At 49.9% G+C, this 16,700-nt stretch overlaps 1 protein-coding gene across 1 annotated transcript; it reads right to left on the reverse strand.

The window, feature by feature from the left end:
* Positions 1 to 637: 637 nt before the first annotated feature.
* Positions 638 to 12,048, reverse strand: NRSN2 (neurensin 2). Its single transcript, XM_082226540.1, has 3 exons — positions 11,043 to 12,048; positions 4,487 to 4,680; positions 638 to 1,996 (listed from the first exon to the last, which is right to left on the reverse strand). Exons 2-3 carry the CDS (start codon positions 4,673 to 4,675, stop codon positions 1,592 to 1,594), a joined length of 594 nt encoding a protein of 197 aa, XP_082082666.1. The 5' UTR covers positions 4,676 to 4,680; positions 11,043 to 12,048; the 3' UTR covers positions 638 to 1,591.
* Positions 12,049 to 16,700: the final 4,652 nt, after the last annotated feature.

Genomic DNA, 16,700 nt, shown 5'->3' on the forward strand with positions numbered 1-16,700 from the left:
CAACTCAGTACATAACACTGTGTGTGTTGTAAGAGCCTAAGGACAGGGTTCCTCTGAACACGTACAGAGCTTTCTTCTCAATGCATGCAGGCAACTCTCAACTTACCTTATATATTTTTTAAAAAATAATTTTATAAGTTGTGTGTCCTTGTTTCTCAATTTGTTCCCTTTACGTGGTTTTGTATGTTTTGTGGATTTTATGCATTGTGATTTGCTGTTTTTTTATCGATTACAGATTAGTAATTCTTTAGTGTAATTGTTAAGTGTAAAAGGCTTAATTATTATTTGCTGGTGTTTAATTTTACGATTTACTATTGGATTCTAATGGAATATTGAATAAAGTATTGCCTTATTTGAAATAAGCTGTTTCTTTTAAAGGTATTCTTACTTTTTATATTGGATCAGATTGTTACTATTATTTTTATGTTTGTTGGAAGCTGCCCAGAGTGGCTAGGGTATATATTATTATTATTATTATTATTATTATTATTATTATTATTATTAAAATGCCCTACCCCCATCTTTGGGGAGCAGGATTATTTCATAAAATCAGATTGTGGATTAACCGAACCCTGACAAAGACCAGTCATGCAACACTTCCTGCCGCTCATCCAATGAAACCGATTCCATCCAAGCATTTTCCTTTATTTTGATCTTTATTGAACCAGAAAGGGGAAATGCTGTCGTCCAGGCCTGGTGGCTCTGCGTCCCTTCCATTTAAACAGACGAGCGCGCGAGAATTGCCGGTGGCACCTTCTTGTCTGAAAACTCTCTTTGACCTTGAGAACTGTGCAGACCGCAGCAATCCAACCAGTGCGGATTCTTCAGGCGTAGCAGTGCAGAGATAGCCTGTTGAATGCGGCCTGTCATGCAGCTGTTGCCGGCGCAGAGCTTCTGTCCCTTCAAGAGTTGGCAAACTTACTCTTCTCGGCCCCAGAAGGGTTTCCTGAATTGAAGCAAAACTGAGGGGTGAAGAACCGAGACTGAATTTCGGGTTATTTCAAACTTTATTAAGGGAGGTAAAGGTAAAGGGACCCCTGACCATTAGGTCTAGTCGTGGCCGACTCTGGGGTTGTGGCGCTCATCACACTTTATTGGCCAAGGGAGCTGGCATACAGCTTCCGGGTCATGTGGCCAGCATGACTAAGCCGCTTCTGGCAAACCAGAGCAGCGCACGGAAACGCCGTTTACCTTCCCGCCGGAGCGGTACCTATTTATCTACTTGCACTTTTTGGTGTGCTTTCGAACTGCTAGGTTGGCAGGAGCAGGGACCGAGCAATGGGAGCTCACCCCGTCGCAGGGATTCGAACCGCCAACCTTCTGATCGGCAAGTCCTAGGCTCTGTGGTTTAACCCACAGCACCACCCACGTCCCCTTATTAAGGGAGACATTTCAGAATAGTAAGGGGCCCTGGGGGTGCATTTATGGAACCAAGGGGACAGTGCCCTGAAAAAGTCTGGGAGCCACTGGTTTGAAACATGACATTCAAAGCATGATGCACCAAACAGCTCGAGGAGGGAAGCGACAGCTTGGAAATATATCCTGTGTGGGCCTCGGCGCACGGCTTCTTCCCCTCTTGAAAAGTCTGGGTTTACGGCTCTCTCTTAGGCTGAATACTCTGCACCCAGGGGTCTCTGAAGGGCACAGGAGCTGCTGTGACAATGGCGCCCCGGTGCTGCCCAGGGGAGCCTTCCGGCAAGATGGGGGACAGCTGCTCCTCCTGGTCTTCGCCGTCCTGCCCCCGCTTGCTGCCTCCGTTCAAGTTGCACAGCCCTGAGGACAGAAGGCAGGCGGTCAGCAGGGCCCCGGCCAGGGCGCATAGAACCGCGCCCACGGCCTGGCAGATCCCCAAGGCGTGGTTGTATTCCACCGCCTGCTGGTCGAGCACCACAAACTCTGCCTCGCCGATCCCTTCCAACTTGGGGGGCAGGAGGTACCCCGTGGCCAAAGCCGAGGCGCCAATGAGCAGCAGCAGGGTCCCAGCCGAGAGGGTCACCTGGGGTTGGAAAAGAACAGGATGAGAATGCGGCAGCTAGGCTGGTGACTGGGAGCGGCTGCAGAGACCATATAACACCGGTCTTGAAAGACCTGCATTGGCTCCCAGTACGTTTCAAAGTGTTGGTGCTGACCTTGAAAGCCCTAAACGGCCTCGGCCCAGTAGACCTGAAGGAGCGTCTCCACCCCCATCGTTCTACCCAGACACTGAGGTCCAGCTCCAAGGGCCTTCTGGCAGTTCCCTCATTGCGAGAGGCCAAGTTACAGGGAACCAGGCAGAGGGCCTTCTTGGTGGTGGCACCCGCCCTGTGGAACGCCCTCCCACCAGATGTCAAAGCAAAAAACAATTACCAGATTTTTGGAAGACATTTGAAGGCAGCCCTGTTTAGGGAAGCTTTTAATGTTTATTGGTTATTTTATTTCAGTGTTCTGTTGAGAGCCGCCCAGAGTGGCTGGGGAAAAAATAATAAATTATTATTATTATATTATTATCACTGTGTACACACACAGGGCGGTTTTCGTTGTGGAACGATAGGTTTTGGCTGTGCGTTCTTGCGTCTGGGCAAATCGAGGCAGATGGCTGTGCCCTTCAGTGCACTGCAATGTGGTTCAATTAAGTCAACAGCACTTGGCATGACACCGCGGAGACGGTAAGAAAGGAAGCAACCTTTGGAGATTTCCCCATAAAACAACGATCCTGTGCATGCTAACTTTCGGGGAAGAGATCCATTTAAATAGGGTTACAGTCCAGATTAGCAAGAGGTAAAAGGTAAAGGGACCCCTAACCACTAGGTCCAGTTGTGGCTGACTCTGGGGTTGCGGTGCTCATCTCGCTTTACTGGCCGAGGGAGCCGGCGTACAGCTTCCGGGTCATGTGGCCAGCATGACTAAGCCGCTTCTGGTGAACCAGAGCAGCGCACGGAAACGCCGTTGACCTTCCCGTTGGAGCGGTATCTATTTATCTACTTGCACTTTGACGTGCTTTCAAACTGCTAGGTGGGCAGAAGCTGGGACCGAACAACGGGAGCTCACCCCGTCGCGGGGATTCGAGCCACCGACCTTCTGATTGGCAAGCCCTAGGCTCTGTGGTTTAACCCACAGCTCCACCTGCATCCTTCTAGCAAGAGGTACTTTATTATTATTATTATTATTATTATTATTATTATTATTATTCGCCACCGCCTCCTCCTCCTCCTCTAAAATGTCTCAGGGTGGCTTGCAAGATGAAATGCAAGCAATACAGCAATCAAAACTAGGAAAGTCAAAACAAAATACCCTAACATGCCTAGAACTGGCCTCTGAGCATGCCAGAAGTGCCTCTGAGTGCATGCAAAGTGCTTTCTCCACGCACTTCACTACCAGGATCACCCAGAGATTAATGGGGAAAATGCTTCCGGGCTGGTTGTGGCTCAGCCTTTGCCAACCTGGCTCTCCCCGGTATTTTGGACTGAAGCTCCCATCAGCCCCAGCCAGTGCATTTGAGGGGGCAGACAGTTGGCAAGGCTGCATTAGCCCCCTCCCCAAGCTTTTTAAAGATCGAAGTCCCCTGCACCCCGAAGACCACCCCTGCAATTCAAGGAAGGGACCACAAATCCCAGACTCGGGGCAGCAGTGCGGCGTGGCAGAGGATTCCTAGCCAGTGGGCCCGCTAGCTGGGTGGAGCTCTCAAATCGCCCAGGGGTGAACCCGGCCAAGGTGGCACCAGGAGGCACAAACCTTGGAGTTTGAAGCTTGTAGTGAGTGGCAGGACGTGACCTCCAGAACCCCATGCTCCTTCTGGGAGCGCCAGGATGCTCCAGCACATGTCTGCAGGTGGCGCCAGAGTCATCCCAGAAGCTGCCTGGTCTTTGTTGACCTGAGGTTGCTCCCAGTGGAGACCGGGGCATCTGCCTGGCCTGGCCTGGCCTTAGCAACCGCTGCTGCCTTCCCATAATACTTGCTGGCTGCCTGTTCCCTTGGAGAGATGCCCTGGGTTTGCCCCCACACTCCCCCTCCCATTTTCATGCAGAAGGTCCCTGGTCCACCCCACTGGCAGCATCCCCAGGCAGTGGCGTAGCGTGGGTTCTCAGCACCCGGGGCAAGGCAAGTAATTTGCGCCCCCTAACCCGTGGATTTTAGCACTCGAGTCTCTTCCGCGCCCCCCCAATGTTGCGCCCGGTGCGGCCGGCACCCCTGGCACCCCCCATGCTACGCCACTGTCCCCAGGTAGGGAATCTCCTCTGCTGGAAGCTCTAGATTGCTGCTGCCTGCCAGAGTAGGCATTCCTGAGCTAGATTGACCAGCAGTCTGGCTCGATTTAAGGCAGCTTCCTATATCCCTAACAAATAAACTCTGCACATGCTCAAGGGGCCGTTTTTCTTAAGCTGCTTTAATAAACGCTGGCGGTGGGGAGAAGGAAGAACTCTTCGCATGCTCAGAGGCACTTAGTCTGAAAGGCCTGAAAGCAGCAACAACAAAAGGGAGGTACTTGTTGACTTGTTGCAGTCCTTACCTTCCAGAGGACAGAAGACCAGCCGCTGCTGGCTGGAGATTTTGGGGGCAAATCCAGTTCGTCGTCCAGATTCGCTCCGGTGCAGTCCTCATAGAAGAGGTGCAGGTAGGAACGAACCCCGTACCATTTCCCCCGCTCCATGCCTGGGCCCCGGCTGCAGCCGCACGAATGTTGGCAGGATGTGGGCATTGGACCTGAGTGGGGCACAGCAAATACGTCAGGCTCACTCAGTTCCAAGAGGGCGGCCGACTGTTCCGTCAAAACCAGACGGACAGGGAGGACTTCAAGAGTAAATAGGGAACCATGCTGAATATTGGGACGGGTCTGCAGGTCATGCGATTGTTCCACCACCAGGTATAAAATGTGTTATACAGATGGGACCTGCAACTAAATTTTGCAGTCTGGAGTGCTCCCCGCTCAACCAGCCAGCCATGACCTCTCCCAGGTTGCTCCATTCCGTCCCCACTTCTCCCCAGTTTTCTGTCTCCACTAACATTACCACCAGCAGCCAGCTAGGATCCTGTGCCCATTGGACATGCTGAATCTTCATGGGGCTCATTGGAGGATTTCCCCCTCTCTCTTAAATAGGGTTATTGATTGTTTTCCAAACCTCAGGCTGGACACAGGACTCCACATGTGGTCTGACCAAGGCAGAATAGAGTGATACTATTGCTTCCCTTTTTGAATTCTGGTGCTGGAGGAGACTCTTGAGAGTCCGATGGACTGCAAGAAGATCCAGCCTAGCCATTCTGAAGGAAATCAGGCCTGAGTGCTCACTGGAAGGACAGATCCTGAAGCTGAGGCTCCAAGACTTTGGCCACCTCAGGAGAAGAGAAGACTCCCTGGAAAAGACCCTGATGCTGGGAAAGATGGAGGGCACAAGGAGAAGGGGACGACAGAGGACGAGATGGTGGGACAGTGTTCTCGAAGCTACCAGCATGAGTTTGACCAAACTGCGGGAGGCAGTGGAAGACAGGAGGGCCTGGCGTGCTCTGCTCCATGCGGTCACAAAGTGTCGGACACGACTAAGTATATCTGAAGGAGCATCTCCACCCTCATCGTTCTGCCTGGACACTGAGGTCCAGCACCGAGGGCCTTCTGGCGGTTCCCTCATTGCGAGAAGCCAAGTTACAGGGGGCCAGGCAGAGGGCCTTCTCGGTGGTGGCGCCTGCCCTGTGGAACGCCCTCCCACCAGATGTCAAAGAGAACAACAACTACCAGGCTTTTAGAAGACATCTGAAGGCAGTCCTGTTTCGGGAAGCTTTTAATGTTTGATGTTTTACTGTGGTTTTAATATTCTGTTGAGAGCCGCCCAGAGTGGCTGGGGAAGCCCAGCCAGATGGGCGGGGTATAAATAATAAATTATTATTATTATATTATAAACAACAACATTGCTTTCCTTGACCTGGACACTAGACTTCTGTTGATGCAGCCTAGAATCACATTAGCTTTTTTTGCCGCTGCATCACCCTGCTGGCTCATATTCTGCTTGCGGTCCACTAGCCCCAGATGCTGTGGCCTAGACGGATCACTGGCCTGATCCAGCAGCCGAGCTCTCCTTCAGAGAAGCAAATTCACCTTTAGGATTACTTGGAAATCAAGTCATATTGGTGCAAGGATAGTAAGGATAGCTTAGTTTGAATGTGAACTCAACGTTGAATCATGGAACCCTAGAATTGGGTCGTCTGGTCCAACGCCTTGCAGAATCTCAGCTAAAGCATTCATGACAGATAGCCATCTAACCTCGGCTTAAAATATGTTGGTTTCCTGAAACAATTGCCGTCATGTATCCCTGGAATCTCACCCAGAATAGCTCCAGGAGAAGAGGTCCTCCTGGCATTTATTAACGGATCCTTCTCCATTAAGGGCACTTGTGATAACAGCTGGGCTCTTCTCCAAAATGATTTGTTGGCTTCAGCAACTGACAGGGGCAGATTGGGGACATTTTTGTGTGGCCTGAGGGGAGACCCCCACCCCATGTGTAAGTTGATCATGAGCCCCTTTTGAATTTGGCAGGATGCTGTTGGTTCTGGAAAGATGGAGGGACACTGCTCTATTTCTATACAGTGGTACCTTGGCTCTCAAACGCCTAGCTTCCCAAACGCCGAAAACCCAGAAGTAAGTGTTCCGGTTTTGGAATGTTTTTCGGAAGCCGAATGTCCGATGCGGCTGTCGGCTATTTTTTCCGGGCTGCCTGTACCAATCAGAAGCCGCGCCTTGGTTTTCAAACATTTTGGAAGTCAAGCGGACTTCCGGAACGGATTAAGTTTGGCACTTTTGTTTTTGCTATTCATTTTGCGTTTTTGTTTTTGAGGCTTTTTCGGTTAATTTGTTTTTGTGACTGTGTGGAACGCAGTTCAGCTACTGATTGATTGATTAATTGATTGTGTGACTGTGGAAATGGATAAAAGCCCGCCATCCAAACAACGACTATCATCGGTGCGGGTAAAAATAAAAATTATTTTTACTTTTTATCATCTACATCTTAATTATTTTATAGTGCAGCACATTGATTATTGCTTTCATTTTATGGATCAGTAGTTTCGTTAGATAGTAAAATTCATGTTAAATTGCAGTTTTAGGGGTTGTTTTTAAAAGTCTGGAACGGATTAATCCATTTTGCATTACTTTCTATGGGAAAGCTCGTCTTGGTTTTGGAACGCTTTGGTTTTGGAACAGACTTCTGGAAAGGATTAAGTTTGAGAACCAAGGTCCCACTGTATTCACGTCCAGCTCTTCCTTCATCTAGGAGGACCATGCAGGGCTGGCCTCGCTGGGGTTTTTTTGGCGTGTTCTCACCACAACCCTGTGAGGTAGGACTGTCTAAGAGCTAAGGGACTGGCTGAAACAAGCACCCACAGTCTCCCCCACCATGATCTTTGTGGCCAGGGGCAAACTACACATTACAAACAAATTGTTTTTAGGGGTTTTTTTTTTGCTTTATTTTAATGGTATTGTTTAGATGAATGGGAGGAAGGGCGGGGTATAAATTTAATAAATACAGTGATACCTCAGGTTACAGACGCTTCAGGTTACAGACTCCACTAACCCAGAAATCGTACCTCGGGTTAAGATCTTTGCTTCAGGATGAGAACACAAATCGCGTGGCGGCAGCTGTGGGAGGCCCCATTAGCTAAAGTGGTGCTTCAGGTTAAGAACAGTTTCAGATTAAGAACGGACCTCCGGAACGAATTAAGTTCTTAACCAGAGGTACCACTGTAGATAGTAGAAATCAATCAATAAATGAACGTAACAGAGAAGTCACATCCGTAAAAGCAGTTTTGGGAGGGGACCATTTTGCAAAGAGAAGCAGCTTTGGGAGGGGGCCAGATTCAGAAGAGGGGGAGAGGCCTCCAGGACGTTTCTGAGCAAAATTCAAAGTGTTGGTGCTGGCCTTTAAAGCCCTAAATGCTCCCTTGGCCTGGTATACCTGAAGGAGCGTCTCCACCCCCATCGTTCTACCCGGACACTGAGTTCCAGCGCTGAGGGCTTTCTGGCGGTTCCCTCGTTGCGAGAAGCCAAGTTACAGGGAACCAAACAGAGGGCCTTTTCGGTAGTGGCACCCGCCCTGTGGAACGCCCTCCCATCAGATGTCAAAGCGATAAACAACTCTCTGACTTTTAGAAGACATCTGAAGGCAGCCCTGTTCAGGGAAGTTTTTAGTGTTTGATGTTTTACTGTGGTTTTAATATTCTGTTGAGAGCCGCCCAGAGTGGCTGGGGAAAGCCAGCCAGATGGGTGTGGTAGAAATAAATTATTATTAGTATTATTATTATTATTATTGGGAGGGGCATGGGACCCCCTGCAAACAAGGGGTGTGTTTGTGTGTGTTTGCATACAAATGGGAGTGCCAGAAGATTGCTGTTCCTGCCACCATCACACACACAAACCAGGAACAAAACCAACACCTTGGATCAGAGAAACCTTCTCTGATCCTTCAGACAGAAAGTGCAGAAGGTTTCCCTGCACCTCCGAGAAGCATCCGGGCGCAGCAATTTATTTATTTATCACATTTATAACCCCGCCTGTTCCTCCAAGGAGCTTGAGAGGTTCTCCTCCACATCCATTCCATCTTGACAATAACCCTGTGAGGTAGGCTAGGCTGAGAGAGGAAATGACTGGCTCCCAAGGTCACCCACGGTGACCTTTGCTGCCGTGTGGGCATTCGAGCCCTGGTCCCTCCCAGGCCCTGGTCCAGCGCTCGGTAGCCACTACGCCGCACTGCCCCTCTTTGCAATGCCTCCTTGTGCGAGGAAGACTGGCTGCCCTTCCCCCCCTCCTTCCCTCCTGCTTTCCTTTCTGCTCCCCACACCCCACCCCATCCGTTCAGCCTGCCTGGCTGTGAGCTGGCTGCATCCTGTTTCCCTGATTGGCCGTTGCCATGGGGACCGCCTCACGCAGAGAGGAGGGAGGATGGCTGCAAAGCCCGCTCCATCCTTCAGCATGCTGAGAGCGAGATCCAAGGGCTGGTGGGGTGGGGAGAGAGCAAGCGCTGAACCCATGGAGTTCCTCCTTCTGGAAAGGGCCTTATCCCAGCCTCCGTCCTGTATCCTAAAACTCTTCAGCAAGGTTAGGCTACCCGGCAGGGAGAGGAAAAGGCTGCTGTTGCTTTTAATTGCTTTTATTCAACAGCACAGTCTTCCGCAAACTGAGAGGCAGTGTTTTGCAGTGGCTAGAGCGGTTCTCTTGTGAACCGCGCTGGCATCTTCATTGTTTGTTTGTTTTAAATTTTTGCCCATGGAGGCACAGGTCAATTCTGTGGCCAGGGCAGCTGTTTACTAGCTCCATCTGGTACGCAGGGTGAGACCCTACCTGCCCACAGACTGTCTCGCCAGAGTGGTGCATGCTCTGGTTAGCTCCTGCTTGGACTACTGCAATGCGCTCTATGTGGGGCTACCTTTGAAGGTGACCCGGAAACTGCAACTAATCTATTGAGACCTCCATTGGCTCCCAGTACATTTCTGAGCACAATTCAAAGTGTTGGCACTACCTTTAAAGCCCTATTTGGCCTTGGCCCAGTATACCTGAAGGAGCATCTCCACCCCCATCGTTCAGCCCGGACTCTGAGGTCCAGCTCCGAGGGCCTTCTGGCAGTTCCCTCCCTGCGAGAAGCCAAGTTACAGGGAGCCAGGCAGAGGGCCTTCTCGATAGTGGCACCCGCCCTGTGGAACTCCCTCCCACCAGATGTCAAAGAGATAAACAACTACCAGACTTTTAGAAGACACCTGAAGGCAGCCCTGTTTAGGGAAGCTTTTAATGTTTGATGTATTATGGCATTTTAATATTTTGTTGGAAGCCTCCCTGAGTGGCTAGGGAAGCCTAGCCAGATGGGCAGAGTATAAATAATAAATTATTATTATTATATTATTACTCCAGCCATGGAGGAAGAACAGTGTTAGGCGTAATAAAAAAATTCCTTCCAGTAGCACCTTAAAGACCAACTAAGTTAGTTCTTGGTATGAGCTTTCGTGTGCATGCACACTTCTTCAGATACACATGCACACGAAAGCTCATAGATTCTTCAGATGCATGCACACGAAAGCTCATACCAAGAACTAACTTAGTTGGTCTTTAAGGTGCTACTGGAAGGAATTTTTTTATTTTGACTATGGCAGACCAACACGGCTACCTATCTGTAACTGGAACAGTGTTAGGCGTGCGTGCTGGAGCCAGGCCCTGTGACCAATAGGACTTTGCAGGACTGGGGCCTTCCTAAATTTGTTCTGAAGAGGCAAGGCGCGGCCGCACAGGTGAGGCTGACTGGTAACTCACAGCACCTGGTGGCAAGAGCCTTGAAGGGATATAAGGTCAGCATCTTGCCTTTGGCTCGTTGCCACAGCAGCACGTTCCCTGCCTTACTACATTTGACTCCTTGACTCCTTACTGCTTGATCCCCGGACCCCTGACTTCGTGACTCCTTTCTTCCTGACCCTCGGACCCTCAGCTTCTTGACTCCTGGTTCTCTGACCCTCGGACTCTGGGCTTCCTGACTCCTGGCTTCTGGACTCCCGTTCTGCTCCCACCCCGCCATCTTGCCTCCGGTCCTTACGTCTCCAGCCCATGATTCATGGTTCAGTTGCCCATGAACCAGACCATGACAAACAGAGTCATTGCAGGTCATGGCCTGGACCTTCTCTTCCCCCTCCTGGTATAGCAGAAGTGACAGAGCTAGCCCTATCCACTTCCCCTCTACTAATAAGAACATAAGAAGAGGCCGCTGAATCAGGCCAGTGTAGCCCATCTAGGCCAGCATCCTGTTCTCACAGATGCCCCAATAAGAAAACCCGCAAGCAGGACTCGAACCCAAGACCCCTCTCCCCTCCTCCTGTGGTTTCCAGCACCTGGCATTCAGGGGCATTGCCGCTTCCAACTGTGGAGTCGTCCTGGCTAGGAGCTCTCAATAGCCCTGTCCTAATTGGTCCGATCCTGTTTCAAAGCGGGTGGCCGTCCCTGCCTGCGGTGGCAGGGAGTCCCATAGCTTCACAGGGCCAAGAAGTGCTTCATTTCATCTCTCCTGGGACTTCCAACAAAGATCTGTTCCGCCGCGGCTCCTCACCTGCGTTTTTGGCTCCAGCCAAAGAAGTCCTCCTAGCGCATCTCTCTGCCTCTCCGCCGGCAGCGACAAGCCACAGGTGGGCACCTGCCAAAGTGGAAGAGACAGGGCAGCCGCTGCTGCCGCCGGTTCACAAAGGAGGCAGGCTGCGTCATCCGTGCCAGGCAGCAAAATGCCAAATGCCCTTTTCCCACCCCCTCACAGCCAGGTCAGCCGGGCAGGGTGCTTGGCGGGGCGGCCGTTTCTCTGTGGCAGCAGGCAGAGACGAGGTTTGCTGCCTGCCGGCGGCTGCGAGCGCAGCTCCAGAGTGCCAGGGCTGCCAGTGTCTGAGTCAGTCGCTCTCGGAAACGGATGTCTCCACGGGGACGAGAGCAGCTTTCTCGAGAGCGCAACGCCTCCCTGCCCGCCTGGCTGAGTCACGTCTGGCCTCGGCTGCCCACACCTCTGGCAGGCCCCGAATATTCGGAGCCCGGCAGCCGGGAAGCCGAGAAGGGAGAGTCACTTTCGCTCTCTGAGGATGAACGTGGCAGCTTCTGCAGAATCCAATTATCTTGTTAACTGGGACCCGGCGGACAGGAGGAAACTAACACAAGCTCTGCGGGAAAGATGGAGCTCTCTGTGCCCATACAGAAGGCAACTGGTTTTGACACCCCTCCAGCGCTAAATGGGCTTAGGATCCACCGTCGGAACTGGGGGCACGATCCACCTGTCTATTCCATGGAGAAATGGTGGGATTCAAATATTGTTGCAGGCCACCCCGATTTCGTCAGATGGGTGGGGTACATTATTATTATTTTAATCTCTGAGCAGTGTGAGATTCCAGAGGTTCCAGGCTCTTACCCAGAGTTTGTATTTCCTGGAGTTAAGTACCACTGGCACACCATTTTCATCAAATTTTCCTCTGATTGTGTAACATGCCATAAATTTAATATCACATCTCCATAATTTCTCCCATTGATCCAGCCGAATTGCGTAACCTATATCACATGCCCATTTAGTCATAACTTCTTTTACTTCTTCATCCTTTAACTCCTGTTCTAATAATAAATTATACATTTTGGATATATTCTTTTTCGAGTTTTGTAATAATACTTTTCGTGATTTTGATTCTTCTTTTTCAAATCCTATTGCTTTGTCCTCATTAAATATTTGGGCAATCTGATGATATTGTAACAGTGTGGTGCAGTACTGGGTCACCTGTTCATATGGTCTTAATGTTATTTATTTTTTTAATTAATTTTTTTTAATAATAAAAAAGAGTTTGTATTTCCTTCAGGAACGAGGCACAGCAGAGACTGTGGTGTTTTCATGCTATGTGGTTTATTTACACATATATATACACACCATATTTTCCTGTGTAAAAGACGCCCCCATGCATAAGACGCTGACTATTTTGGGGGACTCCAAATTAAGAAACACCCCCTCAGCACTACCTGTGTATAAGACGAGCCCCAATTCTAAACCTAATTTTCTGGTGGGGAAAAAACCCCTAGCCTTATACACGGAAAAATACAGTATCTACAACTTGAGCCTGCAATGTGGGGGTTCATATCATGAACGCTCCAAAACGCTCTTGTTTCTCATGCAGAAACCAGCCATGGCTTTCTCTCTGTTGCCTGTACTTGGGTAAATTAACCAAGCCTAGAGAGCTCCGTTGGTTTGAGCGTGGTGCTGACAGCGCCAAGGTTGCAGGTTCGATCCCCTAATGGGACTGCCGCCAATTCCTGCATTGCAAGGGGTTGGACTAGATGGCCGTCAGGGTCCCTTCCAACTTTACTATTCTATGAAGTCTACGAAATTGCTTTGGTTTGCCCTGGGCAAGGGAAAGTCAATAACCAGTTTAATAAATAATAATAATACTCCGTTCTCAGCCAAATCATAGAATCATAGAATCATAGAGTTGGAAGAGACCACAAGGGCCATCAAGTCCAACCCCCCTGCCAAGCAGGAAACACCATCAGAGCACTCCTGACATATGGTTGTCAAGCCTCTGCTTAAAGACCTCCACAGAAGGAGACTCCACCACACTCCTTGGCAGCAAATTCCACTGTCGAACAGCTCTTACTGTCAGGAAGTTCTTCCTAATGTTTAGGTGGAATCTTCTTTCTTGTAGTTTGGATCCATTGCTCCGTGTCCGCTTCTCTGGAGCAGCAGAAAACAACCTTTCTCCCTCCTCTATGTGACATCCTTTTATATATTTGAACATGGCTATCATATCACCCCTTAAAACCAGTGGGGTTTCAAACACAAAGCTAACATGCAATGGGACTCAGGATTAACTAAATTCGGATCCAAGCCATTTCCCCTGTTAGGAATGTAGCTCAGTACTGTCTACACAGGTGCGCAGCCTGGGACTCATTCTGGACTCACAGCTGTCCATGGAGGCCCAGGTCAATTCTGTGTCCAGAGCAGCTGATTACCAGCTCCATCTAGTGCGCAGGCTGAGACCCTACCTGCCCGTGGACTGTCTTGCCAGAGTGGTGCATGCTCTGGTTATCTCCCGCTTGGACTACTGCAATGTGCTCTACGTGGGGCTACTTTGAAGGTGACCCAGAAACTGCAAGTAAGCCAGAGTGCTAGACTGGTGCCTGGGAGTGGCCGCCAAGACCACATAACAACGGTCTTGAAAGACCTGTATTGGCTCCCAGTATGTTTTCGAGCACAATTCAAAGTGTTGGTGCTGACATTGAAAGCCCTAAACGGCCTCGGTCCAATATACCTGAAGGAGCGTCTCCACCCCCATCGTTCTGCCCTGGCACTGAGGTCCAGCTCTGAGGGCCTTCTGGCGGTTCCCTCGCTGCAAGAATCCAAGTTATAGGGAACCAGGCAGAGGGCCTTCTTGGTAGTGGTGCCCACCATGTGGAACGCCCTCCCACCAGATATCAAAGAGAACAACAACTACCAGACTTTTAGAAGACGTCTGAAGGCAGCCCTCTTTAGGGAAGCTTTTAATGTTTGATGCATTGCTGTATTTTAATATTTTGTTGGAAGCTGCCCAGAGTGGCTGGGGAAGCCCAGCCAGATGGGCGGGGTATAAATAAATTATTATTATTATTATTATTATTATTATTATTATTATTATACTGACTGGCAGCTTCTCTCCAGAAAATGAGGGTGCTGGGTGGGAAAGCCACGTCCCTGAGACAACCCATCTCCTGCCCTGGAAGAGCATTGCGTTGATGCGCTGTCTTTGCGTCTTTCATCTGGGATGCGCTCTGCCTTCCTTTCCTGACGCTTTCCTGGCCTTGTTTATGTGTGTCAAAGGCAGGCAGGCAAACTTATGACCTTCTAGAGGAGGGAGGCAAAATTTTCTTGGGAGAAAAGCGAAGACAAACCTAGACAGCATCTTAAAAAGCAGAGACATTACCTTGCCGACAAAGGTTCGTATAGTTATGGTTTTCCCAGTATAGTGGTACCTCAGGTTACATACGCTTCAAGTTACATACGCTTCAGGTTACAGACTCCGCTAACCCAGAAATAGTACCTCGGGTTAATAACTTTGCTTCAGGATGAGAACAGAAATCGTGCAGCGGCAGTGGGAGGCCCCATTAGCTAAAGTGGTGCTTCAAGTTAAGAACAGTTTCAGGTTAAGAACGGACCTCTGGAACGAATTAAGTACTTAGGCTGAGGTACCACTGTAGTGATGTATGGAAGTGAGAGCTGGACCTTAAAGAAGGCTGATTATGGTGCTGGAGGAGACTCTTGAGAGTCCCATGGACTGCAAGAAGATCAAACCTCTCCATTCTGAAGGAAATCAGGCCTGAGTGCTCACTGGAAGGACAGATCGTGAAGCTGAGGCTCCAAGACTTTGGCCACCTCATGAGAAGAGAAGACTCCCTGGAAAAGACCCTGGTGTTGGGAAAGATGGAGGGCACAAGGAGAAGGGGATGACAGAGGACAAGATGGTGGGACAGTGTTCTCAAAGATACCAGCATGAGTCTGACCAAACTGTGGGAGGCAGTGGAAGACAGGAGTGCCTTGAGTGCTCTGGTCCAGGGGGTCACGAAGAGGCGGACACGACTACACAACAACAACAACAGAGGAGGAGGAGGGAGAAGTGCCCTTAAGATGCTCCTCATCCTTCCTATCTCTGGAAATCTAGCTGCCTTCTAAAGGCTGCAGAGAGATACTTGCCATGTTTATCTCTGCTTGACAATAGCAATGGGAGCAGAGGCTGCTGGATCAGACCATCTGGTCTAGCATCCTGTTCTCACATTGACCAGGCAGATGCCCTAATGGGAAACCAGCAAGCAGCATTCGAACACAAGAGCCCTGTCCCCTCCTGGGGCTTCCAGTGACTGGTGCTCAGAAGCACATACCCGCCAACATTTCTCCAATGAAAATAGGGACATTCTATTCCATAATAATAGGAATACCCTGCCCATCTGACTGGGTTGCCCCAGCCACTCTGGGCGGCTTCCAACATATAATGATAAAACATTAAAAAACAACAACCCATCTCTGTACATTGATGCCTTCAGTTGTCTTCTAAAGGTTGTAGAGCAGGGGTCAGCAAACCATTTCAGCAGGGGGCCAGTCCACTGTCCCTCAGACCTTGTGGGGGGCCGGACTATATTTTGATATAATAATAATGAACGAATTCCTATGCTCCACAAATAACCCAGAGATGCATTTTAAATAAAAGGGCACATTCTACTCATGTAAAAACACGCTGATTCCCGGACCGTCTGCGGGCCGGATTGAGAAGGTGATTGGGCCGGATCCAGCCCCCAGACCTTAGTTTTCCTACCCATGCTGTAGAGTTACTTATCTCCTTGGCTTGGAGGTCACTTAACTTCATGCCCTCCAAAATTTCTCCGATGAAAGTAGGGATGTCCTATGGAAAAGCGGGACACTCCAGAGTAAAAACAGAAACCGGGGCATCTTCTGTAAATCCGGGGCTGTTCCAGACCCCACATGGATGGTCTGGAAGCATGACTGCCTGCAGATGGTCTGGAAGCATGACTGCCTGCAGATGGAGAAACAGAACACAGCCACCTTAGGTAAAGGTAAAGGGACCCCTGACCATTAGGTCCAGTCGTGGCCGACTCTGAGGTTGTGGCGCTCATCTCGCTTTATTGGCCGAGGGAGCTGGCGTACAGCTTCCAGATCATGTGACCAGCAGGACTAAGCCACTTCTGGTGAACCAGAGCAGTGCACAGAAACACCATTTACCTTCCTGCCAGAGCGGTACCTATTTATCTACTTGCACTTTGACGTACTTTCGAACAGCTAGGTTGGCAGGAGCAGGGACCGAGCAACAGGAGCTCACCCCATGGGGGGATTCGAACTGCCAACCTTCTGATCGGCAAGTCCTAGGCTCTGTGGTTTAACCCACAGCGCCACCCGCGTCCCTACAGCCACCTTGGGTGGTAGCTATTGATGGATTTACATTCCACAAATTTGTCCAGCCATATTTGAAAGCCGCCTAATTTGCTGGCCATCCCTGCCTCCTGTGGCAATGAGTTCCATGGTTCAACTATGCGCTGCATTAAGAAGTGCTATCTCTTATCTATCTTGAATCTTCCAACATTCCTTGTTTCCAGATTTCACTGTTTGGGAAATATGCTAAAGCAGCCTTTGCTGACCTGCTGCCCTCCAGATTCCCCCCCCCCTGCAACGCCCATCATCCCTGATCAATGGTCCTGCTGGCTGGGGGTC

This window comes from Podarcis vaucheri (genome assembly GCF_965113315.1).
Source record: "Podarcis vaucheri genome assembly, chromosome: 6".
NCBI lineage: Eukaryota > Metazoa > Chordata > Lepidosauria > Squamata > Lacertidae > Podarcis > Podarcis vaucheri.

What these genes read in the sequence shown, in the direction of transcription:
- NRSN2 (XM_082226540.1), bottom strand. Translation starts at nt 4,675, where the DNA reads ATGCCCACATCCTGCCAACATTCGTGCGGCTGCAGCCGGGGCCCAGGC. An exon ending in GGTCTTCTGTCCTCTGGAAG is followed by an intron (nt 1,997 to 4,486) that starts GTAAGGACTGCA and finishes TTCCAACCCCAG; the next exon opens with GTGACCCTCTCGGCTGGGAC.